Source organism: Lampetra planeri, chromosome 31 (assembly GCF_965212315.1).
Source record: "Lampetra planeri chromosome 31, kcLamPlan1.2.h2, whole genome shotgun sequence".
NCBI classification, from domain to species: domain Eukaryota; kingdom Metazoa; phylum Chordata; class Hyperoartia; order Petromyzontiformes; family Petromyzontidae; genus Lampetra; species Lampetra planeri.
In genome coordinates this window covers 7214811-7241896 of record NC_136137.1, presented here as the reverse complement: position 1 = coordinate 7241896, position 27086 = coordinate 7214811, and the positions used below count along the sequence as shown (strand labels likewise).

The following is a 27086-nucleotide window of genomic DNA, read 5'->3' as shown; positions in this document are numbered from 1 at the left end:
AAATGGCGTGAGCGATCATCATCGGCAGCGGCATATACGGGGCAGTTGAAACAATCACAACCCCAAGTTGCTGGTGAAAACGTGGGCCTCTCTCTCTCACACATAGCTACGGCGTGCATCGCCAACTCCACAGCGAGCACATGCAGGGTTAGAAGAGGGATGAGACCCCAACGGTGTGAAGTGTGAGAGTGTGTATATCGTTGTTTATCCCTTAAATTCAAATTGCCATATACTTATTTACCGAGAAACCACAGGCAAGCCAGGCGCAGTGAGTCCGATGCCAAGAATGCCCCATGCTCTGCAGTTCTCTATATGTTAAGATGTTTTCAGCCAGTAGGTGTTCACTAAGAGTGCTTTTCCCACCCCAGGCTATGTTGGCCGCACAAGAGACATTTGTCTCTGTTTTCTCTGCCCTTAAAAGAAAATGTATTGCCCCATGGGGGAGTTTTTTGGGGTAAGGCCCCATAATAAAGGTTAATTGTGAGACCAGCAGGATTCCGGAGAGGGCTTGCAAGTCATCTTACATTTACTCTGCACGGAGCCGGTTGGGGGGTGTTTTTCTGCACGGGTATCCGGTGGCAAAAGTGATCGCAGATTGGCAACAGAAATCGTAAATCTTATATATAAGCATCATGGCCCTTAGATGAAATTTAATCTGCACTCGATCACTTCACCTATCGTGTCACTCTCATCCTCTTGAATCCAACACGTAGTTTGTAAAAAAAAACAACCAGCAGTTCAGTGACATACTTGCAGCATCGGGGTTAGTCAGTACTCAATATTGTAAATGTTGTGGCTTTGCTCTCCAACACACCGGTGTGATGTACTCATAACGAATTGGCTTGCTCTGTTTACGTGACAAATCCTACTAATTGGCTGTCGGGTGATGGTGGGTTTAACGACACGTTTATATCATGGGACCTCATTTTGGCGTCTTCTGGTCTAACACTGTTTTGAGACGAGGCACAAAAGAAAGCCGTCTCTGGTGTGGACCAATCAGTTTCAAAGACAATGCATATATTATCAGAGTATGTTTTTTGTTTGCATTCTGACCACAAGTATTGTGGTTAATGCAGACATGATTCCTTGTAAAAGGTTTCAGTTTGGTGTTTTAACATCTTAGCACCTGTTTTGTTGCAAGAAAAAAGGGGAAAATCCCATTCCCAACACGTTTATATATTTCCGCGATTTAACAAAAACAAACCTGTGTTTATGGATCGGCGTTGGTACTTGCTTCATCTGCCACTTTTCGTGGTCGTACGGTGTCGCCTCTCCGACGCGGCTTCCCGGCTTGTGTGCCGCGTGCTAGTCGGCGTGATGTCCGTCGTCACGTGCGACTTGCTGGGAGCTTCTTCAGGAGGTGTATTGAGCGACGACATATTTCTCCCTTGATGCTGCTGGTTTTCTGACGTAGGCTGGACAGTGGTAAAAAAATCCACATTTACGTGAGAGCCCAAGTTAATAACCTATAGGGCAATCTGTAAACACCTGCAAATGATGGTTTATTGTTGCTCTTAGGCAGGGCCAAAACCATCCATTACAGTGATTGGGGAGGGCTTGGTTTACTAACAAAAATGAAACCGACCAGTAATATAGTTGTCTCGTTGCCCTGCTGCTGTCTAAATTAATATCGCCACAATTTTGACAATTTAGATGGTCGTCTAAATCAAGTCTGTGTGCATTATTATACATGCAGTTTGGTGATTGTCACATGACATGCAAGGCATGATGGGAGGAACGATTTCATGGTTACAATCATACTGTTTACTGGCTATGAATCACCATTTGTGTGTATTATTTGGACAATTGCGTCTGTGCAACAAAGTGGCACTCATGTTATCGACCTTCGAGGGATGATGGGCTGATTTAACCCACGAGTGGAATTTCACCGGCACAGTCTTCCTGATTGTGAGTCGATTGTTCTAGCACAGAGTCGCCCCAGCCAGACCAATCCAGTAACACAATCAATAAGCAACCTACATTTAGTCAAGTGAGCACAAAGACGTTAATCATCGTGAGCTATTGTTATTTGTGAAACGTCCCACGGGTGTTTAAAATAAAAGACGGATGCGTTTGCCTAAGATGGACCCATCCAAAGCAGTCTTAATAATTTTTATTTCTTTTAGTTTGTCAGAAGGTAAGCGCTCGATTTAAAGCTTTCGTGACTGCAGGGATTCATCTTCTTGGTTCTTTCGGTAAAGTCACGTAGAAGGGAAGTAATACAATAATAAAAATAAAACATAATAAAATAATAGAATATAATAATATATAATTATTTTATTTTTATAAGAAGGTAAGCACTGTAAATTACATTTCTTTAACCATTATGGGCGATGTTCTCCGTTAAGAATCAAATATTATTGAAGCTTTACAGGAGGAGGAGTGTAGTGACTACACTTAAATATGGGGCACTGTGGTGGTGAAATGTTACCTCCCTCGCCTGGTACGCAGGCGGTTGTGAGTTCGATCCCAGACCCTGACGATGAAATTCACGTGTTCGCTCAGTAGTCTGGGCGTTATCTAGTTGATAATGTATTTAACCGGGTGAGTGACAATTAAGCTGGTTTACTTATGAGCCTAAACATTGTGTATTACCAGGTGAGAGGAGATTCATGTTCGTTACTCTTAAACCCCAATGAATGTGAACACAGCACAACATTGCATATCCGACTCCTGCGGGGGAGGGCGCGAGGTATAAGCGGATACAGTTTATGAAAAGGTCGGTAATATGAACATCTATAGAAAGTTATAGTTGCACAACAAATATGGCACTGAACAAACATGAAACGCAAACTGCTTTTAGAAGATGGGAAAGAAACGCTTCGCTGTGCTGTAGAAGTGAGCGAATGTGCTTAAGGATACACCACCGTCGTGAAAAGACTGGATTTCATATCCGAAGTCGTGTGCTTATATCAGAAGTTTCCCCTTCACCTCCCCCCGCCCCCAGTGTAATGTAAGCATATCCTTATATCAGAACTGTCTATACGAGGTGTACTTATATCTGGCTTTTGCTGTATGAAGGATGTTTGTTTTTAATTATCACTAGCAATGTGCACGTCCTGTCGACGTGGCCGTTCATCCCTCCAGCCAGCAAAACTTTAAAACACATTCCTGTGGAGGGAGCTGGTAGGAACGTTGGGTTGCTCGGTCAATGGCCAGGGTCAACGGCGGCGTGGTGTATTCCGCAAATATGGCCGACTGCGAGGGCGGGCACAAGCCGGCGTGAGTAGATTAAACGTTGAGTTTTATAAGGGCACCACGAGGTGACCAGTCCCTCCCCACCCAGCCCCACCCTCCCCACCCCCCACCCAGCCCGACCCAGCCCCTCCCCACCCTCCCCTCTCCACCTAGCCCCACCCCCCATTTTTGGATGCACGGCGGACGGACACAATAATTCCCTGTGGGCTGGTGTAACCAGGAGGTACCTACCAGTATAATATAGTATGATTGTCCGTTCCCACAAAGGTATAGATAACTCTTGGCAGGTATCATATTCTCTACATTATTATATGACACACCCCCCCCCCCTCCCTGTATTTTAAAGCAAAAGTTGGGGGCACGTGGGGGTTCATCTCGTAACCGGGGTAGGTGTGAGTGTGTTGGTCTACCGGATTTTGTATTGGTACAGGGCACAAGTCTTGGGGTGCGTGTTAACTTTCCGCAGCCTCGTATAATCCGAAGCATATGGTAGAGCACGTTCCTGCGGTGGTGGCAGTGGGCCGGTTGGCCGTCTGCGGCAAGGAACAATGCTGTTAATTGACAGCTGACACAGTGACGAACAAACGAGTATGAGAGCTAAATTTAGTGGACTCTGAAGATTTGCGCTACACGCTTAAGTGGCATTGACTGTACGCTGCGCTCAATTATCTTTTCAGATTCCGCGGCGGCAGCAGCAGCATCAGCCCATTTTGTTAAAGTGCGTCCAGTGTTTCACAGGCCAACCCTACGCTGTGTGGCTCTTCAATAATAGATCTGAAGCAACTGTCTTGGCAGAGGTAGTGTAGAATGGGAGCGGTAGTGGAGTGGTTAGCACGCTGTGCTACGAACCCGGTGAACCCGAGTTCGATTCTCACTCATGGCCAGCATCGATGACGATTATCTGAACCGGTCCTGGGTCCTCCCCTAGGTCGACTGAGCCTCAAATAAGTACCTGGTGCGGTGTTGAAAACATCGCCACTGGGGAGACAAAGGTGGCCGGGCGTGGTGCTGGTCACCCACCCCCCTCGTCTGCTGTGCCGGCCTTTATGTGCTCGCTAACAGCACTTGCCCCAACTGTCTGTTAAGGCTATACGTTGGGATCTTTTGTCTTCTTCTGGTGTAGAAGCACAGACCAAAAATACTTATGGGTCTGTAATCCTCATTACAGACTCATAACAGGACAATAATGGGCATATATGTTCACTTAAAGGCCCAGATATACGCGGTGGGCAGGTCCAGAAATAGGCACCCTCTCGGTCATAATTTAAAACATGATCAAATTAGTAATATATTGGATTTAAGTTTGAACGTAATTGTCTGCTATTAGAAATTGTGTAAAACAAAGATAACGGACTTGAGCTATTCTCAATCCACCAATGGACGAAGGCCTCCCCACACCATCCTTGTCAGTCACGGAGGTTTGTGTTCATACTTCACCATGCTGGTGAGTGCAGGTTGGTAAAAGGGGGAAGGGCACTGGACCGGTTCTGATATCACTTTACACCCATAACCGTGGCCAGGAGTCCAACCCGGGTCCTCGGGCTCAGAGCCCTACGTGCTAACCACTGCACCACCACTCCACCCACCTCTTACAGTACCAGCAGTGATACAATTTTGCCTAGCTGCATACGAGGCCAAACAAAACAATAATGATGTATATTTATTTTCTATTGCTTTAATATGATTGATAACACATTCCTGAATTGTTGGTAATTAATAATACAATGAACCCGTAGGCTGACATAGATTCTTAAAGCTCACAATAGATGATGCATCAAGTCGAATTCATTGTTATGCATCCCGCACCTCCGATGTGCACGGTTGGCAACCACTAGAGGTGCTACATTCACTGCTGTGTTAAAAAAAAAAAAACCTGTAAATTTGTTTGCTATATGAAATTGGCATAAATATACGTACAAATAGACAAAAATAATTCTAGATTTGAAGCTTTCGTGACTGCAAGGATTCATACTCTTAGGTTTTTTCGGTAAAGTCACGTAGGTAAAACGTAGGTAAAACCTACGTGACTTTACCAAAAAAACCTAAGAGTAGACAAAAATAAATATCCTCCTGTAAAAAGTTACCGTATTTACTGTACTGTACTTACCACTCCAATCTGGAAGACTTTGCATAGGGTAATTATAGCGGGGTGTAGAATTGGAGGTGGTTATTCAGTCCGAATCTAACTCCATCAGCTGTGATGGAGGTTGAAAGCCGGATAATTAATCGCTTGCCGGATAGTTGATGATCTGCCGTAGTTCATTCCACTTTGTATTTTATCGCCAATTTTATCCTGATTGTGCCTTCGCGTCATATCACGAGACGAAATGTCCTTTCGGAACGCTCACAGAGCATTGCGCAACCCTTTGGTGTTAGTGAACGGCCCGCAGAGGCGGATATCACAGAACTGCTTCTAAAATCCCTTTCACGTGTCCTCTGGTCCTCCACCATCTGAGGAGGCAGCGCTTTCCCAACTCTCTCTGCATAACTGGAGAGTAATGTTCGCCACGTGAGAGTCGTACCGATATCTTTTTAAAATCACGACAGCTGGAAATTTAGCCCAAATTTGAATGCAGAACCAAATTTCGCGAAACGTTTGGTTTTGTAGCGCCGTTACTGGTGACCGAGCTGACACCGCCAACTCCGCAACGCTTTAGAACCCAGTTTTTTCTCATCACAGGCAGCTGCCCTGGATTCTAACCGGGGTGGGGTGGAAACTCAGCGGCTTTCCCCTCTGAGCCACGCGACCACTTCGAAAAGAAAATACATTCTTAAATCCAAGCCCGATGCCAATCCTCGGCGGTGTTTTTATCCAATCGCGAGTGTTGCGTGAATCATTACACACCTACATGTGATCTCTACGGCAACGACCGTGTGTTTATCGGTGAACTATTCAATCTCCTTGGAACTCGTTCAAACGATTCCAAATTCAGCGCAAAAACCCCTGGACGCTTAAGGCACCGTTGATCTCAAAGGCCCTTTCCTCCACTGCTGCGCTAGATTTTCCGCAGTATTCACTGGGCTGCCGTTGCGGTTTTTTTTGTTTCTTGCGACTGGATTTTCTCTTCAGTGATTAAAATGCTCGAGGCATTCCCCTGTGAGGCAGGTGGGGGGCGGGGGGGGGAGAGAATTGCTGACGCTGTGAGACTCATGCACTGTATTGTCATGGCCTAGTTTATTCGCGCTGCTATTAATGGCACTCCCCGAACGTTAGCCGGGTTTATGTCGATGCTGATGCCACTGCAGTGTTGATGAAATAGACAAAAATGTGCGGCCCTCCGATTGCTTTCTCATGCCACTGCCGGCGGAGGAGAGATTGGCAACCTGGCTTCTGTTTTTATTACACGCTTTTTTTTAACTCACTCTGTCTGTTGTATCTTAAAATCGTGTAACTCAATTTTTACCCACTTCCCAATGTGGTATCGATTGCAAACTTGAGATACTTATGTCATATTGATGACAATACTATATTCTATCATTAAAACAGTTTTTTTTTAACATTATTTTGTATATGTTATGTTTCGGCTTGGGTCTAATTGTCCCCGCTCAACTGACGTTGGCTGTAAATCACCACGGTCCATTATGTTATGGCAAGCCTCGGGGCCACTTCCTGGAGTCATGGAGTTCTTCCATTACTAGTACGGTACATTTCATTAAAGCGTGTTTTTAAAAAAAGTTTTTTTTTTAATATCACTTTTATTCAGCCGTGGTTCGAAGGTTTAACCCACAATCAGAAGGCTGCCAGTTCAAATCCCTGTTGGAGTTTCACTCGACTTACCAACTCTTACAGGGTCAATAAAATGTGGAACTCTTTGTAGGAAATAAAGATCTTATCACAGGATGGGGTGGGGTTGTGGCACAGTGGTTAGAGCACTAACCACTGGCCTGAATTCGATTCTGGGCCGTGGATAATATCAGTGGCGAGTAATATCTGAACCAATGCACGCTGACCAGCATGGTGAAGTATGGTCAGACAACCCCCAAGACTGACACGGCCATGGGGGATTGACAATGGGCTGTGAGTTTATTTCAGTAGGGACAGATGCCCGTCACAAGAATATAAAATTTCCCACCCCGCCTTCGGATCAGCAACATATACAGCATAAGAATAATTATCCTTTGCTCCTATGTCATTTGGTAAAGCCGTGCAAAGCAAGACTCGGGTCAGTGTAGTCATACGCGCAATATGATCTCCCGTCAGCCTCCTTGCCTGCAGTGTTCTATACGGCAGGTTTCACTATGTGTTGGCTGTACGGCTAGAAATATGAGGTTATTCGTGACGAATGTTTGTCGGTTCTTTGATTGGGTTGTTAGGAAGTGTGGCTCTAGTTCAAATTTTCCCTAGGTTTTTGCCACCTTTTCCGCTTACCAAACCCAAACATTTCTCAGTCGGGCACGCGGTCTATGACCAAAAGTGTGCAGTATACTGCGACAAAGTTCAACGAAATACCAGAAACCATATCTCGGTCAAGATCAATTCCTGCCACCGGAACGCAGAGGCCTCTTCCTGGACTGTGCACAGGTCAAACCTCGGGTAAAATCCGGACGGATTGCAAACCCTAATTGAGCACTGGCCCACGTTCGTTTGAGCAGGGAGCAAGGAGACTCTTTGTAGGAAGACAACATCTGTGTGTGCATGTATGTGTGTTGAACTTCTTTCTCACCGTTACGTAGTCAACCGTGATAATCGGCTTGAGTACACGGGGTTACAACCAGCTTTGCCTCGCTTTACGCGGGCTTGGTTTGCGTGATTTTGCGTGTATGCGGATAACCTGTTTCTACCCAAAATTAGCTGTTGTGCGGTTTGAACTCACGCTATGGGGTGGGACGTGGGACAACATTGTGTGCACTCCGCACGCTACTCGGCAGCAGCTGTCTCGTGAGGTTTTGCTTTGTGCGCCCCTCGTTTTTGGAATGCATCTACCGCAGAAATCAAGGAAAACCTGTATAAAAGTACCTGTATAAAAGTACCTGCATAATCATACCACACGTGCATAACCATACAGCACGTGCATAACCATACAGCACGTGCATGCAGACTTTCACTTCAGTACAGTCATGCCTTCAAGTATAGCTTCCCTTGGCTGTTTCCTTTGTTAGTAGATAGGCTCCCGTTAAACTGAGAAGCCTGTGTCTATGTAACTGTGAATGTGTGCGTATCACTTGTTTTCAACCTCTGTGTGTGCACGCACAATTCGCCTGGTACAAGCAGTGATGAAAACACCTCCGCTTAGTGGCGAAATGCAGTTATTGCTGCTGTTAGTTTACGTATAAATGTACGTGTGATTGTGTTGTCAATTTGTATGCACATGATGCTATGTGTATGACGATGCGGGGAGTGGTGGCGCAGCGGTTAGCGCGCTGCGCGACGAACCCGGCGACCCGAGGTCGATTCCCGCTCACGGCCAACAGCAGTGATGAATATATGAACCGGTTCTGGGCTTCCCCTAGGTCGCCTCAACCTCAATTGAGTACCTGGTGTGGTGTGTAAAGCATCACCACTGGGGAGACAAAGGCGGGCGGGCGTGGTGCTGGCCACCTACCCCCTCGTGAGCCGTGCCGACCTTCATCGGTGCTCGCTAGCAGTACTTGCCCCTACAGTCTGTTTTTGGCTGGCTATTCTGGGGATCTTTGTCTTTTGTGTATGTGGGAGTGTGTGTGTTTTGTGCATGTGACTGTGTGACTTGTAAGTCTGACTGCATGCATATGGCACTTTGCATGTGACTGTGAGTGTGTTAATGTATTTATAGAATACAATTTGGATTCCTAAAGTGGCTTCATCTCAAACGCTGTACAAATAGGGGGGTGTGGGGGAGGTGGCATCCACATTGAAAGAGAGTGCACTGGACTACTGTACTGTGTGTGTGCGCGCGTATACCTGACAGCATGTGTGTGACGGGTTTTGCACGTGTGTGTCGGGGAGTGGTGGTGCGGTGGTTAGCGCGCTGCGCTACGAACTCGGCAACCCGAGTTCAATTCCCGCTCACGGCCAACACCAGTGACGGTTATCCGAACCGGTCCTGGGCCTCCCCTAGGTCGACTCGGCCTCAAATGAGTACCTCGTGTGGTGTGTAAACATCACCATTAGGGAGACAAAGGCGGCCAGGCACGGTGTTCGCGCACTGTGCTACAAACCCAATGACCTGAATTTGATTTCCGACGACGGCTGACATCAGTGGCAAGTGATATCTGAAGCCGGCCTGGGCTTCCACGATAGCCGCTCAGCCTTAAATGACTGTAGTACCCTAGCCACTCAGCCTTAAATGACTGCTTTGGTCAACATCAATGCCGGCCTTTAACGCTGCTCGCTAACATCACTTGCCCCAACAGTCAGTGTAAATTTCGATTTAAAGCTTTCGTGACTGCAGGGATTCATCTTCTTGGTAAAGTCAGTGGAAGTTATTATGGGGATCTTTGTCTTCGTATGTTTACGTGCGCTCATAACTGTGTGACTGCGTGTTTGGGTATGACTGCATGTGACTGTACAATAATGCTTGTGCAGTTGAATGTGTTTGAATGTGTGGAACGGAAGTGCAACGGGTTAGTGGGCTGCGCTACGAACCCGGCGACCCGAGTTCGATTTCTGCTCACGGCCAACACCAGTTACGATTATCAGAATCGGTCCTGGGCCTCCCCCAGATCGACTCGGCCTCAAATGAGTACCTAGTGTGGTGTGTAAATATCACCACTGGGGAGACAAAGGCAGCCGGGCGTGGTGCTGGCGACCCATCCTGCTAACAGCACTTGCCCCAACAGTCTGAGGGATATTTGTTTTGTGTGTGAATGCAGCCTGGATTGACCTAGAGTCTTTGCCTAGAGGCTTGTCCTGTTCATTTATTCAGGAATTGTGGCAGAAACAAAAGCGATGGAGGGAGAGGCACAGGCACACACAAAGAGAAGGGGGCAGATGAAAGAGCATCGCACACACCAACAAAGTACGCCTACTGTCATTCTGAATTCATCCCAAAGCTCGTCTTTAGGATTCTGGGTCAAATAGCAGCAGTGTATTAACGCTCGCTGATAGAACAGCCAACCACCATCCCTCTGGCAATTGTTCCATGTTCCAGTGATCTGTAAGAATTAAGCAGCTGCCGCATGAACCCTATGAACCCGGCAACCTAAGTTTGTTTCCCGGCCACAGCAAACATCAGCGGCGCGGTGATAACCGAATCTGTCCTGGCCATCACCACGCCTTCGCAAAGCCACGCCGATGAGCGTGGTGAAGTATGGTGTAAAAAATACGGCGTGTTGGGCGGCCCTCATCCAGCAGTGGATGGACAAAATGCTCTACAGTACGTAGGTGGTGATAGCCAATTTGTCTGTGGAGTAGCCACTGCAGACTAACCTCTGCATACTTATCGTTAGTAACATCCAAGGTGACCTGATGATTTGGCGGCACAATACGATGTCGGAGGACTGAGCCAGCACCGCTGATACCTGGGTTCCAATCCGGGCAACCTTACATTTGATGACACCAGGTTGTCATGCCTAGCGAGTTGATGGTCTCAGTCCGGTGGTCACCAACAACTACACAAAACCTGCTCCCCCCCCCCCCATCCATTACAACTTTAGTTTCGCAAATGGTATTTAACTTGACGTATTTCCAGTGTGAAGGATTGGAAACCTTTTGCTGTGTTCAGTCATCGCGGCAGGTCACGTGTTGCAGCACCCCCAGTGTGGCTGCGAGGCAATTGAAAGGACGACGAAAATAGTTTTGTGGCAGTTGAACACGTGGTAGTCGGCTTTCGCGACCAATATTAGCCATGATAAAGGTTTTTTTTGGGTTAGATCGCGTAAATATAAACGTTTCGTTAAACCCGCCACCACCCGACACAGCCAATTAATAAGGTTTGTCACGTAAACAGAACGTGCCAATTCATGACAAGTTCAGAACACCGGTGGTGTGTTGGAGAGTGAACCCACAACATTTACAATTCGAGTACTGTGACGTTTCGCAGGTGATTACAACAACCCAGCCTCATCAGGCGATTAGCCAGAATTGGGAAGAAGTCTTCTTGATCCACTCTTCAATGGCGATGCCATAAGCTTTATGACGTGGCCATCCAGAGGCGGTTGTCTAACCGTGGTCTAATGCGGCGTTGGTTTCCCCCCCGAGGGTTCTGAATGGAAATTTACTCCCTTGGTCCCATGACGCAGCAGCGGTGTGTGGGGCGAACGTAAAAACATCAGCCGCGGAAAGATGATTTGCTGAATAGAGCCCCGACCGGGACATTCAACTGGAGCCCATGAGATTGTGAGTTGAGGGCTGTAACCGCAGCGCCACCAATCGTGCTCAATGTCTGTGTCTGCTGGGTATATGTCATGGTCCTGCGCGCTCTGCTCCAAACCGGAGTTCACTTCCCGCTCGCGACCAATAACAGTGGCAAATATTTGAACCGGTCCTGGGCTTCGCCTGGATCGACTCGGCCTTAAATGAGTAGCTACGGGAGGGAGTTTAGAGGCGCTAAGTGCTCTCTGTAGGTAATTGTCGGAACTGTTTCAGAGGACCTTTAGGATGACGACAGCCCAGTGATCGTCTCTTCAGTGATCCAGTGACCGGGAATTGGACTCGGGTTGCCGGGTTCCGATCACGGCTCCCCCCGCCGCTCCAGCCCCATTCCAGGGTATATAACAGATAAAATAAATAAAGACTTCATCAATTATCCTTTATGTAACCAGAACGGAGTCTGTTGAGATTTACGAGAAACTAATTTGGCCCCTGTTTGTTTATTGAGCCTGTTGAAAACCCGTTACTGCATCAATTATCTCAATTTGCTCGGTCCACGCGCAAACTCCCCCATCCAACTGCATTCAAAACTGCTTTTGACATCCGCTACAGTGATTACGTTCACGAATGCAAGCATCTGCGTTTAATAATACACAGACGCGCACACTCTGCTCGACTTTTGATCTGCGTGCGTATGGGCACACACCACTTGACAAGAATTCGTGCATACGCTCGCAGCCATCCGTCAATGTTTATCCATCACCACGCACTGATTGTAACACACACTATCGCACCATTGGAACCTCATGTGCCAGAAGAAAAAATATGATAATTGGCGATTTACCCTTTTATCTGGCAACAAAACTGACACCTTTTTTACAAGGAGTCATGTTTGGCGTCATATGGTCCAACACCATGTGAGACTAGGCTCTAAGGAAAGCTGTCTCGGGTGTCGACCAATCAACTTCAAGGACAGTGGATTCATTATCAGAGTTATGTTTTTGTTTGCATTATGACTGCAGGTATTGTGGTCTATGCAAACATGACTCCTTGTAAAAAAGGTGTCAGTTTTGTTGCCAGATAAAAGGGTAAAAAACAACAATTATCATATTTTATTACTGGCAAAAGAGGTTCCAATGGTGTAAATGCTTACCCCGAGCTCTCATACTCTGATGGTGCATTGTCTTTGAGTTGTGCGCCTTTTGGCGTCATCTGGTCCAACCCATGTTAGACTAAGCTCTAAGAAAAGCTGTCTCGGGTGTGGACCAATCAATTTCAAGGACAGTGCATACATTGTCAGAGTTGTGTTTTTTGTTTGCATTATGACTGCAGGTATTGTGGTCTATGCAAACATGAATCCTTGTAAAAAAGGTGTCAGTTTTGTTGCCAGATAAAAGGGTAAAAACCAATTATCAAACACTATCGCCACAAATACATGGTCAACTAAGCACCTAACTTCCACACCTAACTGCTTAGATGTGTACCTACCTAGCTATCTACAAACCCACCTATGCAATAGTCCAGACATATATTTCAAGTATCAACCTACGCTCATACCCACCAACCTACCTATCTACCCATCCTCCCACCCAACCATCTACCCACCAAATCTCTTTACTAATCCACAAGTCAAAATAACTATAAACTCACCTACCCACACACCATGTAGCTCCAGACCTATGTAATTACTAATCAAGTAACTTATCCACCTGAATCCCTACCAACCCACCTACCCACCCACCCATGCACACACACCTACCTACTGATTTACCGATCCAATTATCAACATACATCCACCTAATCACTTACCAACCAACCCACATATATCTCTACACAACCATCTACCCCATCTAACTTTTTACTAACTCATTAACCCATTCACCTAAATAGCTATGAATCCATCTTCCATACTACCTACCCACGTACAGTATCTACCAACTAACCCACGGTCATCCTCCGACACAATAACCTCACCTACCCAAATATCTAATCTTACAACCACTAACCCATCAACCCAAACACCTACCACCCCAACAATGACGTTGCCACGGCGCTTGTGCCAGGCTAGGTGCACCTGCGACCCCACGTGTACACATGCACGGCCAATCAGGATGTTGGCAGGGTCTGTTTATTGTGCGACTTCTGGGCACGCTAACGCCCCAATGCGTTTACATTTTCTTATTATTTCTGCATTCCCGGGGTGAGTCTATAACCACAAGAATGTAGCCTGTGTGCTGGCGAAGGGCGGATGATAATTATTGTGGATAGTGTGGTTTTTTTCCGGCGCGTTGATAAGAGCAGCGAGTGTCTTTGCATGCTGTGTTGGGGGTAGAGACGCTGGGTAGCTGGGGCATAAGAGGGGCATCTGGGAGGGAAGCAATGAGAGGAGGGAGGTGGGCAGCAGGGTTTTAAGTGGCGTGCGTGGGTTATCTGTGCGAGCGTGCGTCGTCCGGTCCGCGTGTTCGTGGTACGTGCGCGTACCCCCACGAGAGGGTACGTACGCACGCACGCACGCACACGTGTGTTATCTGAACAGCGTCGCGTGTACCTGAGTGTGTGAGATTGTGCGAGCACAGGTGTGCTACGTGTTTTGTGTTGGGGTATGTGTGTGAGATGGTGCGTTGGTGTGTGTGTGTGCGCGCGCCAGGTCAACGCGGCTTCAAATGAGTGCTTAGTGCGGTGTGTAAACATCTCCACGAGGGAGACAAAGGCGGTCGGGCTTGGTGCTGGCCACCAACCCCCTCGTGTACCGTTGCTGCCTTCAGAGGCGTTCGCTAACAGCACTGCCCCCAAGAGTCTGTTCAAGGCTATAACGGGGGTATTTGGCGTTGTCTTTAATGTCTGTACATTCGTACTTGTGTCCGTAGGCGTGAATGTGCGTACGTGGTGGAGTGTGTGTGTTCATGGATATACTCAGCCTCAAATGAGTACCTGGCGCGGTGTGTAAACATCGCCACTGGGGAGACAAAGGCGGCCGGACGTGGTGCTGGCCACTCTCGTGTGCCGTGTCGGTGTTCAAAGGGTGCCCGCTGACAGCACCTTGTGTTTAGTATTCACGAGTGTGCGAGTGTGTACGTGTTGTGTGTAACATGTGTGTGCGTGTTTGCGATTTGCATGCGTGTCCAGATGCGAGGGGCTTGACCTGTAGGGACAACTGCTGTTAGCATGCACAGTTCACTAAAATGCGACTTCTAGATTTGAAGCTTTCGTGACTGCAAGGAATCATCTTCTTAGGTTTTTTCGGTAAAGTCACGTAGAAAGTAAAATAAAATAAAAACAAAAATCACGACGTTTCGGAGGCAACACAAGTCTCCGTCATCAGGTGGGACCGTCACAGCCAGATTAGCAGCTAATCTGGCTGTGACGGTCCCACCTGATGACGGAGACTTGTGTTGCCTCCGAAACGTCGTGATTTTTGTTTTTATTTTATTTTACTTTCTACGTGACTTTACCGAAAAAACCTAAGAAGATAAAATGCAACTGTCGTTATTTGGCCCTTACTTCGCTACATGTACAACGTACATTGTAACTTTTGGGGCACTTACGAACAGTGTGTTTTGGCGGCTGGGTGGAGGGCAAGCCAAGCAGCTGTCTGTCACTCTGCGTGCCGAGTGAGAATAGACAGAACCTGGACGCGTGGGTTAGAGATTGTGAGAGACGAGAGAGATGGGGGGGGGGGGTGTACCGGCTTATGTAGAGAGAGACGCAGAGAAAGCGAGACGTGAGAGACATCAAGGCAGAGGGAGGGGGCGCATCCTTTTTAAAACGGAGGGCAGACTCTTACGGTGAGGCAACATTCCCCATTGGCTCAGCCCCCTTAATGTTGAGAAATACTTCGCCTTGAAGGTTTTTTTTTTGTCGTAAAGCCTTCATTCCGACTCGGCCTTTACACCGATACAGGCTGCGTATTCTGAGACGGCCTGTGTTTCGACTACAGCCGGCCTTCCTTGTTGCAGACGCGACTCGTCAAAAGGGGGACGACGGCCGTCATTGTGAAAGCAGCAGCAGCCCGTACTACCGACACAGCCTCTGCCGGCACTTGTATTTTGAAGGGGGCCCGATGGCCGGGCCGGTGGGTAAACGGAGGCAGCGGGGGTCCGCAGAGCCCCAGGATGGGCGACACGGCAGTTCCGACGGAGCTAACCCGCAGGTGGGACGGTCACGTAAATCAATGCACACCTACACTTAACCGCCTTTTTAATTTTCTCTCAATCTGTCGCGGTGTGGAGTAATTCGTATAAAATGTGTTTTCAACTGAAATTATTATATGGTCAATGACAATTCACTCTCAGCCCCGTTTGTCAAGCGGGCTTCTGGGTGAAGGCTTTTGCGTTACCGTTTCGCTGCCCGGGGGTTGTTTGACCATACTTCACCGCGCTGGTCAGTGCGTACTGGCGAAGAGAGGGGGCCACCCCTAGGACCGGCTCTGATATCACCATAACGCCATCGACGTTTTCCCCGTGGCCCGAACTCGGGTGGGGGGTTCATTGCGCAGTTGTGCCAATAACTGCGTTTCTGCTTTGTTCAAAAAAATTTTAGTTGCACTCGATAAAGGCATGGAGTGGCGATTTGCTTTGTATGAGGGTTCTGGGCGAGCAGTGAAAATTCCACATTTCCATGCCTGGGGGCCCGTCGTTTAATAGGACGGCGAAATCAATTGTACCGTACTTCTGCGCTCCCACGCCTTTGCTCCCCTGCCTTCACCCAACCCGCACCGACTAGCAAGGCGAAGTATGGTGAAATAATCCCCCACGACCCCCGCGCGCACGGCGTGGGGATGAAGCCCTCATCCAGCAGTGGAGAGCCAACTAAACTGTACGTGTGTGTGTGCACACGTTAAGCAATTGCACACAGGAAGTTGTAAAATACGTGCTGGTGTTTTATAAATTCTAAAGGACGGTGTTTCCTGTTGGCTTTTGAGGGGTTTAAGCTACCTCATATAAAACCAGTTGAGCAAGATATTTGTCCCACTCGGCTGCAACCAGCAACATCCGAAACTGACAAGAGTTCAACCCAGAGTTTGCGTAATTGACAACGTGGTTTTTTTTCCCACTCTGCCTGCTAGGGTCTACGGATTTTTTAAAAAAAAATCTGCAAATAACAAACAAAACTCATCACTTTTCGTCAATAACACCGCGGCCTTGAACATAAAAAAGTAATGCAGATATGAGACGTGCAGAGAGGGTCACACACGTGCTGTGAAATAGAGCCGCTGGCCAGAACGTCACCGAGCATATACTTTTTAAATTTCCCCCACGACTGTTGTTGACGAGCGTGTTGTGTCGCGGTCGCATTAGTTGTGCTTGTGGGCGCCACCGCCAACGCGGTATCCGCCGGATTATTTTGCTTTTTAAGTGGCTGTGGTGATTTTTATCAGAAATGGTCTTGTGGGTGTCCTGTTGTCCAGATGCAGTACAGCAAGGCGCTGCCGTTTGCTTTGAGGGCATGGGTTTTTCTCCAGTCACTCGCGCACCGGTGGTCATGCGCCTCCTTATCACTTTTCTGTTGCTGCTATCGTAGTTTTCCGTTGCCGTGAATTTCACTCGTTCATTTTTCCACCGATGTTGACGACTCAATCTTCCGGACCGAATCTCTCGTCTCATCCATATTGCAAGTCAAAACTATTGGCTCCCCATCGCCTCTTATCCCCAAGTCTTTATAACTCAACTGAAGAAATGTGTTAACTCTTATCTATTACACTTTCAACAGTGCTGTTTGTTACTGGCTGCTCGACATTTCGAGCCTTTGAGCCCGTGGTCAGCAACCGTCCTTAGAGACTGAGTTTCCTTTCATGTGTAATATACTCAATAAGGAGCACCCTCTTGAAAATGTAATCTTGAAACTTGGTGGAATAATTTTGCTGTAGCTCGCGTCAGCTGATGAGGATGATGTCATTATTGGGGAGGTGACACGGCCCAATTCCACCGCTGGCTGTTGCAGAGGCTCACGGGAAAAGGATCGCGTGGATGGCAAAGGTCCCCTTGATGCCATTCAAAAAGAGTAGGCCATTGTGTGCCGGTGTCAAGGGCCATGATTTGAAAATTACACTGCAAGTTAATGAATTGATTGGGATTACACGTGGCAACATCGCCATGAGGCTGTCACGTAGCTTCTTCGTGACAGCCTCATCCTATAAGATTGGAGCGATTTATCAAAAGCGTTAAACTATTAATTTAGTTGAACGAATCCAAATGGAATGGAACGATCCCGGAAGAGGAGTCGCTAAAATAGGCATCTCTTGCGCGATGCTATACAAGCGCGCAGCTTTACGCTTTCTGTACAATGGATCATCACATATCAGCCGAACTGAGTTAGGCCAAATTAAGTTACAAACCACAAATAAAATGTAATGGTTTTTGGGCAGTCTCCGCTGACCAGGCTGAGTCCATCAACTCACGACGCAATGACAACGTGGTTTTAATAGCAAGTGGCTGACACTCAAATTGGAACCCACAGTCTCAGTGGAACCGGCTCACTACACACACCAGCCTGTTTTACTCAATAATACAAATAGTTTACTTTTTGTTTAATCCAGGAGAGCCACACAGTTGTAGGACTTTTTCTTCAGGAGGTTCCTGAACTGGGTTTTTTATTTTAAGATGTTTGCAACCAATTCCTAATGAGTGTTTATTATATATGTTGGAGTAAACTGGTGCACCTGGAGAAAACACACACATATGCAAGGGGGCAACACTCGATGCCTGTACAAACCGAAACAGATGGCGTTTAAATTTCGATTTGAAGCTTTCGTGACTGCAGGGATTCATCTTCTGGGATCTTTCGGTAAAGTCACGTAGAAGGGAAATAATAAAATAAAACATAATAAAATAATACAATTCTCACGACCCATCTTCTTGGTTCTTTCGGTAAAGTCACGTAGAAGGGAAGTAATAAAATAATAAAAATAAAACATAATAAAATGAAATAATTCTCACTGTGAGAATTATTTCATTTTATTATGTTTTATTTTTATTATTTTATTACTTCCCTTCTACGTGACTTTACCGAAAGAACCCAGAAGATGGCGTTTAGTCTACTTGCTGTACTTTCTCCTGGCAAGCCAGGGTATGTGGCACCTCAATGCCCACGGGAAGGGAGTTTCGCGTAACACGTGCTACCCGCCAAGCCCCGCCTCCACAGTCCTGGGTTCGAGGCGTGCATTGCCACAACGATTGAAGCCGATGACACAATGAGGGTAAATACGCGGGGCAAAGGCTAAAAATAAAAGATTCGGATGCTCACACTTGACACACTTTATCTATAGGATTCTCAGCGTTCAGTGAAAACGATCCAAAACCCAGAGCAAATCTGTAAGGCACACAAATAATTCTAAGAGGGAGCGGGAGACGCATGCTTAGCCTGCAAGTGTGGCTGCATTGCTGTTGTATAGCAGGGGTCTGCAGGGGCAATTACGCCTCCCAACAAAATTACCTGTTGTGTGTTTTGTTGGCCGACATCAATGAGCCGAATGAGTCACGCTGTGCTGCGCCTGTGTGTGACTCGCACGGAGCCAGTGACTCATGCTGCCTACCGCTGCCGGCCAATTTATTGCTTTCCTACCAGTTCCAATGTTCGGTAACGGAAACTGTATTTTTCAACAGAATAAGGAATTCAGCCATTGTTTATGAGGTCCTGGGTTCATGCCCGCCTTTCATTGTGCTAAGTAACGTATGTATGTCAAGCGTTTTTTCGCACCGTACGTAACCAACCGTGCTAATCGGAGGTGTGGGGCAAGGGCAACAGACTAAACACGAAAAGTAGCTATAAAGATAATGAGTTTTCAATCTAGATTTTTTTTTTAAAAGCTGACATCGTGGGCCTGGGTTAAATTATACCGTGCTGGGGCTGGGTCTGTCACAGGATGCACATTTCTGTGTTGTGAACTCACCAGCATCATTAAGTTCTAAAGTTTGAGATTTAGGGTTGGCATCTCTCAATGACCTGGTGTCTATGTTGTTTACCAAGCGAACCAATCAATCGCCTTGGAGGGTCTGGGTTAATTTCCTTGAGCTGAACACATTATTTCACAGGAGGCTGATATCTCTGTTGTTCAGTAAACATATTTGATGTCATAGGTTGAAGACATAAGGTTGGTTGTGAGTCAAGGCTGAGGGAGGCTAATCACTGGTGTTCACTCAATCAGCATGCTTCAGGATCTGGGTTTGTGACCTGTAGAGTCAGTATTCCTTGTTTTTCCTCGTGTCTATGTTGTTTGGAAAACCAACAATTTTTGAGGTATAAGATTTGAGACCTGGGTGTGGGTGTTCCTTCAGAGGGATGACAAACTTTGGTTTAATTAGCCACCAACTTCTGCATTTCCTGGGTTCAAGACCTGGGCCTGAGTGTTTCTCATTGGGCTGCTGGCTGCATTGGGGCACCAAGCCAGTACAACTTGAGTGAGGGCTTGAGTTTCAGAATAACAAAAAAAAAGTCTCATTGTCTTTCACTATCTTTGGCACTGCAAAAAAAACTCGACACGGATTAACAAGGGCAGCAAGCGTGATAGTGTTTGCCTTGGCTCCAGTGACTGCGCACTCACAATGACTGATGTTAACCCTTTAAACAGATCTTATTGAACCCTCTGAGCTTCACACTGTAAAACCCGTTGCATTCACCCTACCGTTATTTATCCAGGAAAGAGTCCCTTGAGTTTCACTCTAATCCATTTGGAGATAAGCTGGTGAATATTGCGGTTGGGTGGGCTCTAAAAGCCAGAATTTTAATTTGTACATATACAGCGTTTGGTCATTCCACTGCCGGATGAGGGCCCTCCCCACGCCGTGTGGACGGTGGCGATAATGTGACCATGCCCTTTCCACGCTGGTCAGTGTATGTTGGCGAAGACAGAGGGGAAAGGCAGAGATGTGGGAGCATAGAAGTACAGTACAGTAGAGCTATGGCCTTTGCTCCATATTTCTTGTTCATGAAAATAGTTGCCTCCCACTCATCATAGTCATCATCATCATCAGCCACGATCTATTCTCAGCTCGATGAAGAACTGCCCCAAGCTATTGCTGTCCCTGGCAGTTACACGTGACGACCATCCATCTCACATGAGAGTGTGGTTCAATCACAGGTGGCTGTAACCCAGACTCGAACCCAAGTTTTTGCCTGGCCCGGGCGCCGTGACTGAAACAGTCGTAATGAACCATCCCAAGCCATGCCTCTTTGCTTGAGTTAATTTTTAAGCCATTTCTTTCGGACAGTTCCAGACACCTTTGCTAATCTGACAGCAAATCATATCTGGACTTTTTGGCCACTGTAATTAAAACATGCAGGGTAGGTATAATTTGCCTTTAAATGTAAACGGGCTCAATGTTTAATCATCGTCATCATTTGCTTATGCAGTTTGGTGCTATTGTATAGGTTAGAGGCCTGCTCGCGACTAGGGGTCGGCACGGTTTGAACCGACTCAAACTGGTTTCAAATTGAGCAATCCAAACCAAACCAGCGACGACTGAACCAAACCAAACCAAAACCAAACCAAACTAAGCTAAACCAAACCTCTTAAGTTGGCTTGAACCAAACTAGTTTGAGCCGGTTCCACCCTGTCCGAGCCAAACCGAGTCGGTTTTCGTAGCCCCAAACCAAACCGAACCAGTTCAAACAGAGCCAAACCAAACCGATTTGGTTCGGTTCAAACCGCGGTTTGGTGGTTTGAGCCAAACCGTGCCGACCCCTACTCGCGACCATGGGTTCAACTCCAGGGACTGGTCGTCTTTTGCCCTTCAAAAGTGAGTCAGTGGCCATGTCATTATCATCACGATCCATGGGCAGATAGCCGTAGGTGTCAACTGCACATTTAGTCACTTGTTTCCACTCTTCTGTGTCTTATGCTCAGGTAGTGCCACGTCTTGCTGGCACCAATTCCTTCTGTCGTCGCCGGAACGTTCTCTGTGAGGTCTTCCTCTCTTTCCGGTTTCTTCCATTTTTCTGAACAGCAACGCTTTAAATTTTCATGTTGTTGTCCATCCTATCCGTGCGTCCAAATAGTGCCCGGTTTCCTTCTCATCACTGCCAGCATCATCAGGTCTTTTACTGCATGCAATCTTTTTAAATCATTTATATTAAGTTCACTTGCTTGCTTGCGCGCTTACGACCGTGCAAATCTTTCGGTCGTTTTTTAACCCACTTCCCGTGATCCAATCGAGCTGACATTTTGCACACAGACTCGTTGTGCGTGACAATTTCTTTTGGTGAAAATTTTTTTCCTAAATTTTGCACTTTTTAGGAAAAAATAAATTCTATTTAATTACCAATTGCTTAATGGTGGCAGGCAATCATCTGACCCATAGGTGGCAGCCATCTCAAGCCAGAGGACGAGAGGACTCTAGCCGCCACGCATATAAAGGATTTATAGTGAAAAACTTTGTTTTTACGGGTTAATTTTCTTACTTCTACGTTGGATGTCCCATGTCAGAGACACGGAATCCCTGCTCCACACAGTAGAGGGCAGCACTTCTCCTTGTCGGGAGGTTGGAGACATCGGCCAGAACAGGATACTCTACTCTACCTGAATTAAGTCGCAACTCCGAATCACGTGAAACCTCGGAGGTAGTCCAGGAGGTGGTGGTTGATCGCTTCTGAAATGAGTCACTCCCAGCTGGTAGAGAGAGGGGGGGGGTAGAAGTGGTCTTGGCCCTTCAGGGTTGGGCTGAACAAATAATAAACAATGCTGCCCGCTGTTTGTGAAGGCCGTGTTTGTTTGTCGAGTGCTAGCTAGTAGGAGGATGGTATTCGCTGCACAAACACACACGCACACAACCCTCGCTCATTGAGAGCCAAGAGTGAATGTGATAGTTTGTATTTGGACGTGTGTGTGTGTAGTATCATGGCTAGCGCTCTGCGCTACGAACTCGGTGACCCGAGTTCGATTGCAGCTCCATGGCCAATGCCAGTGACGATTATTTGAACCGGTTTTTGGGCTCCCCTAGATCGACTAAGCCTCAACTCAATATCTGGTGCAATGTGTAGACAAAGGCGGCTAAGTGTGGTACTGGAGGGGGGGAGTGCATCTTTGTTTCTCTACGTATGTCGGCATGTGCGTGTTGGTGTGTAGGCGTGGTGCTGGCCACCCACCCCCTTGTGTGCTGTGCTGGGCTTTACAGGTGCTCGTTAACAGCACTTGCCCCAACAGCCTCTGTTAAGGCCGTACAGGAGATATTGTGTATGCTCCCTGCAAATTAGTGAAGTGATTCATTGCTCGACTTTGATGAGTTTCATTCCAGGCCACGAATAATATCAGAGGTGGCTACGTGAAGCGGTCCTGCCTCTACTTGATTACTGTGACATCGTATGTAAATCAGCCCCCAGTACTGTACTGAAGAAGCTTGACTCAATTTATCACTCGGCCTTAAGATTTGTGTTGAACTGCCCATATAGGACCCACCATTGCGATTTCTACAATGGGTCACACTTAACATCTCTTAATGATCGACGGCTTGTGCATCAGATCTTATGTATTCACGATGTACTTACACAAAAATCAGCAGACTACCTGCTACCTGCTGAACTTATTTCTCACCATACATAGCCAGCCGTGCTAATCGGAGGTGCGGAGTGTCTTGTGCTATGTGCAAAGATCAGCACTGGGAAGACGAAGGCAGCTGGGTGTGATGCTGGTCCCTCGTGGCGCTGCTCCGGCCGTCATGGGTGCTCGCTAACAGCACTCGTTCCAACAATTTGTGTAGGCTCCATGGGGTAGGGGGGGTGATCTTTGTGTTTGTGCTTGGACAAGCCTGATATACACACATGGCAAACTGGGAGAACAAATATTTTGTCACTGGGGTCCTGGGTTGTGGTGGCCCCGGCTCTATGTCTGTATCTGTAAACAGTCCCTCTTGTGCGTGCCTACACTTCCACGTGTATTTTAGAATATTTGGCAGAGATAAATTTGCACGGTATAATTCCAATTCGTTGAGCTATAATTTGTGGCCAGGTCGCTTCTGAAAAAGAGCTACATAGCTCGGTTGACCCTACCTGATAAGATAAAAAGTAGTTTAATAGTTTAGTATTCGTTTTCCATCATTGGCAAATGTTTGGAGAGACAAAGACGGCGGGGTGTGCAAGGGGTGTGCGAGCTAATGTCCAACATCACACACCCGTCGCATGCTGTCGTTGAAAGTTGTTGCTTTACAGAAGCTGCCCCTCATGCTATATACTCTGTACAAGGCTAACCGACCGTTGTGTCTGTGTGTGCGTGTATTTGCCTTTACAGGTCTCCTCGCTGGCAGACGGCATGCTGGATAAACTCGACCTTTACGGGGACGGTAAGTGCCTTTACTTCTTCCCCGAGCACGATCTTGAGACGGAACCCAAGGCTTAATAACGCTACGTTTTTTTAAAATCCCAAAGTGGTATTACGGTCGTGCTGTTGGCATCGGGTAACGAGATAAATCAATTACCATTTGGTGCTCTCAAAAGCAACCTTGTGTCAGCAAATAGTCTCCGGAAGTTGATGTCCCAGAACTACTTCTGATGTTTGGCCAATTCTTTATGGAGTCCTTTTGGAAATATGAGAGTTATTTGAAGCGCCCAGAGGAAACCCACGCGTACAATGGGTAATACTCACCATACGTAGGCCAGCAAACCTGCTTGCTATACTGCCATTCGTTGCTGCACCCTTACAAGTACACTTATCTTAACCGTATTGTACGCGTAGAATTCCTCAGATGCATTTCTCAAATGTAAAAAGGTAAAGGCAGGTATAAACTCGTTGATGCTTCGTAAGACTCAGTGTAATTGCCCTCTTGTAACAGCTGCTTATCAAGATGCTGGCCAAGACTGGAACAACCAATCTAAGGCACTGTTGGCCTCCTTGAGGTGCACTGCAAATTTCCAAAAGTCAAAGAATACGCTTGGGGCTATTGTTATGGTCTATTTAGAGTTCACTAGAAATACAAGTCGTACAGAACCAAACTAATTCGAGTGATGATCAAAGTCTGTTTATAAAGAAGAAAAAGATCTGTTGGCAGTCGTGCACAACTACAAATAGCAAAAAAAAATCACCACATCCATCATTAATATTGCCATCATTATCAATCAGCCATGGTCAGTCCACTGCTGGATGAAGGCCCCTCCCCAAGCCACCGCCACCTCTCACGAGCCGATTTCATCGTTTGATCTCTGTGGTGGATGTCCTCTCAGATGTGTTCCATTCCTTGGTCTACCAGACATCTGTGAGAAAGAGCTTTATAGCTCAACGAATTCTTCCGGTATAAATAAATACTGTGATTGTCGGTTGCCTTACAACACACAATTTAATCGTTAACATTGTCAGTCTGGCCCCTTCTTGAGAGTGAAAATCAACGGCTAAAATAATTAGGCGACTGCATTGGCAGTGGTGCTCAAGCGCGAATCAAGCTTTGAAAAATGATAAACGCTCGCAGGGGAAATGCCATCAACCGCATAGTGTGGCTGCCTTGTTTCCCCCCCCCCCCCACTTCAAAACTCTGTGCGGTTGTATTGCGTTACGATTTAACGATTGCAGCCACCCGAGCTTGAATTATCACGCTGACCTATGCACCACACACTCTTACGACCGCTTAATTGATTACAGTTATTGATCTATATGTTGATTTACTTTTTATAGATACTTGTATTTCATCAGCTTGGCGTCTTTTCAGATATATCGCACAACGATCAATGCTCAAATGTGAGGGTATGGTGGTGCTCCGAGCTAAATTAGGAAATTCCACTTTCTTATGGCAGAGGCCAGTTTATCCGTAATATTTATGTTGGTGATATTCCACCAAGTGGTGTTCCTTTGAATGACCCCTGGTCCATCTGACTGGAATTTGAACTCGGGGCTTTGCAATTGTGCTGAGCACTCTACCACGGTGACAGCTGTCTAGATAATTGATATACTATCCTACATCATCATGAGCTATGATCAATCCAATGCTGGATTATGGCATCCCCCAAGCTGTCACCATCTCTCACCATATTGGAGTGCAACAATCCATCTAGTAATTACACGTGAGATTATTTTCACCACTCCATCTCCACGGTGGACAGAGTCTCAGGCATGTTCCCTCCTTTGGCTGTGATTCTGTCATTCTGCTCAATCACCCGGCTATGATCCCTTCCTGCGACGTGTCCTGCCCATTGACAATTATTTTTCTTGAGGGTCAATATGTCGTCTCAAACCCTAATCCACGTGTTCCTCTTCGTATGCCCTATGTATAGTAATGGCATATTTCACTCGACAATGCATATTTCTCATAAGTTTGACAACTTTTCCATTGTATTGTGCCGTAAAAGAATTGTGTTTTATTATGAATGTTTTTAATGGCAGTAAATGTTGGCCTTTGATCATTCGGAGACTATGAAGTGGGGTTAGCAGATCGCACCAAGATCACCGATTGAACGAGATGCCAAACCTTGTAGGGCTACTTGTGTAGTACGTGGCAGTACACAGAGTTGGGTTGATGACCTATCTCTATGTAATTTTTAGTCCATGGCCAGAGCCGTTGATGCCACCAGCGCTGCACCACCGCTCCTTTCCAGCGTTTCCCACCCTCTGCCAGATACCACAGCTGCTGCTGCTGCACAGTAGACACACGGTGACCTCCCAGCATCTGTCCTCACGGCCTCCACCACCTTCTGGTGTTGGGCCCTTCTCTTGGTTCGCCGAACGCCTGGAGACCACGCCACTGTCTCTCCTATATGTCGGGTTTTCTCCCAGATGTTCATGTGTTTTCTTTACATTGCAAAACATATTTATTCAACGGTTGGTCAAATATATCGAACAGGTCACGTCATAATATATATACTCTATGGCTTCCATGAGGCTTTTCTGGGTAAATGAATGTTTTTATTTTAATAGATTAATCTATTTAATGGGTCACCCTTTAAAATAGGAAACTAGGCTAGAGTTGAATTCGGTAACATATTTCCTTTGCTCTGCATGACAGACATCCATCTAGGCTGCTATGGGGCTGTGTGATGGGCAGCAGAGGGGCACTGTAGCAAACGCCACTGTTGCATTGTACTTCTATGGCCCCACATATGCGCTCCCAATCTACCTTCACCTCACTGACCAGTGTGAGTGAAGTATGGTCAAATCACCCCCACAACCTGCGTGGCATGTGAGGGGGGGGGGGGGGGTTGGGGGTGCTTATGTCGTGTTAATCCACTGCTGGTTGAAATGACCACACGTGTGCGCATTTATTTTACAAGCAAGACCTGGCGTAACGTGGACAAATAATATCGGAATAAGAGCTCGTGGGTCTGATAATGGCCGGGGTCAGAGCACCAGCGCGCTGGCTACAAATCTGGTGACCCGAGTTCGATTCCCTGCTCACGGCCAACATCAGTGACGATTATCTGAACCGGTTATGGGCCTCCCCTCGGTCGACTCGGCCTCAAATGAGTACCTGGTGCGGCTGGGTGTGGTGCTGGCGACCCCACCCCCCTTGTGTGCCGTGCAAGCTTTCATAGGTGTTGCTCGCTAACAGCACTTGCCCCAACAGTCTGTTAGGGCTATACGGGGGATCTTTGTCTTTGGTCAGAGCACTGAGCCCGTATTATGGCTGAGATCGTGGGTTTCAATCCGCACAGCCTCCCCATTATCATACCAGATTCTCATCCCAGTCACCGATGACTGCACTCAAGCACAGTATGCCCCTGTTTATTAAATTAGTTTTTTTTTTAAACTTGA

General features: G+C 46.9%; 1 protein-coding gene across 7 annotated transcripts in view; it reads left to right on the top strand.

Annotated features, from left to right (window-relative positions):
• LOC144729164 (5'-AMP-activated protein kinase subunit gamma-2-like) overlaps nucleotides 1–27086 on the top strand; it is a 148411-nt gene that overhangs the window by 104490 nt on the left and 16835 nt on the right. For 6 of the 7 annotated variants that reach the window (XM_078609165.1, XM_078609164.1, XM_078609166.1 and 3 more), the window contains one exon: nucleotides 23643–23694. In XM_078609165.1, coding sequence (XP_078465291.1) covers nucleotides 23643–23694 — 52 coding nt within the window. Of the gene's footprint in view, nucleotides 1–15232; nucleotides 15576–23642; nucleotides 23695–27086 lie in introns of those variants that run through there. The other variant, XM_078609168.1, reaches the window with a different exon arrangement.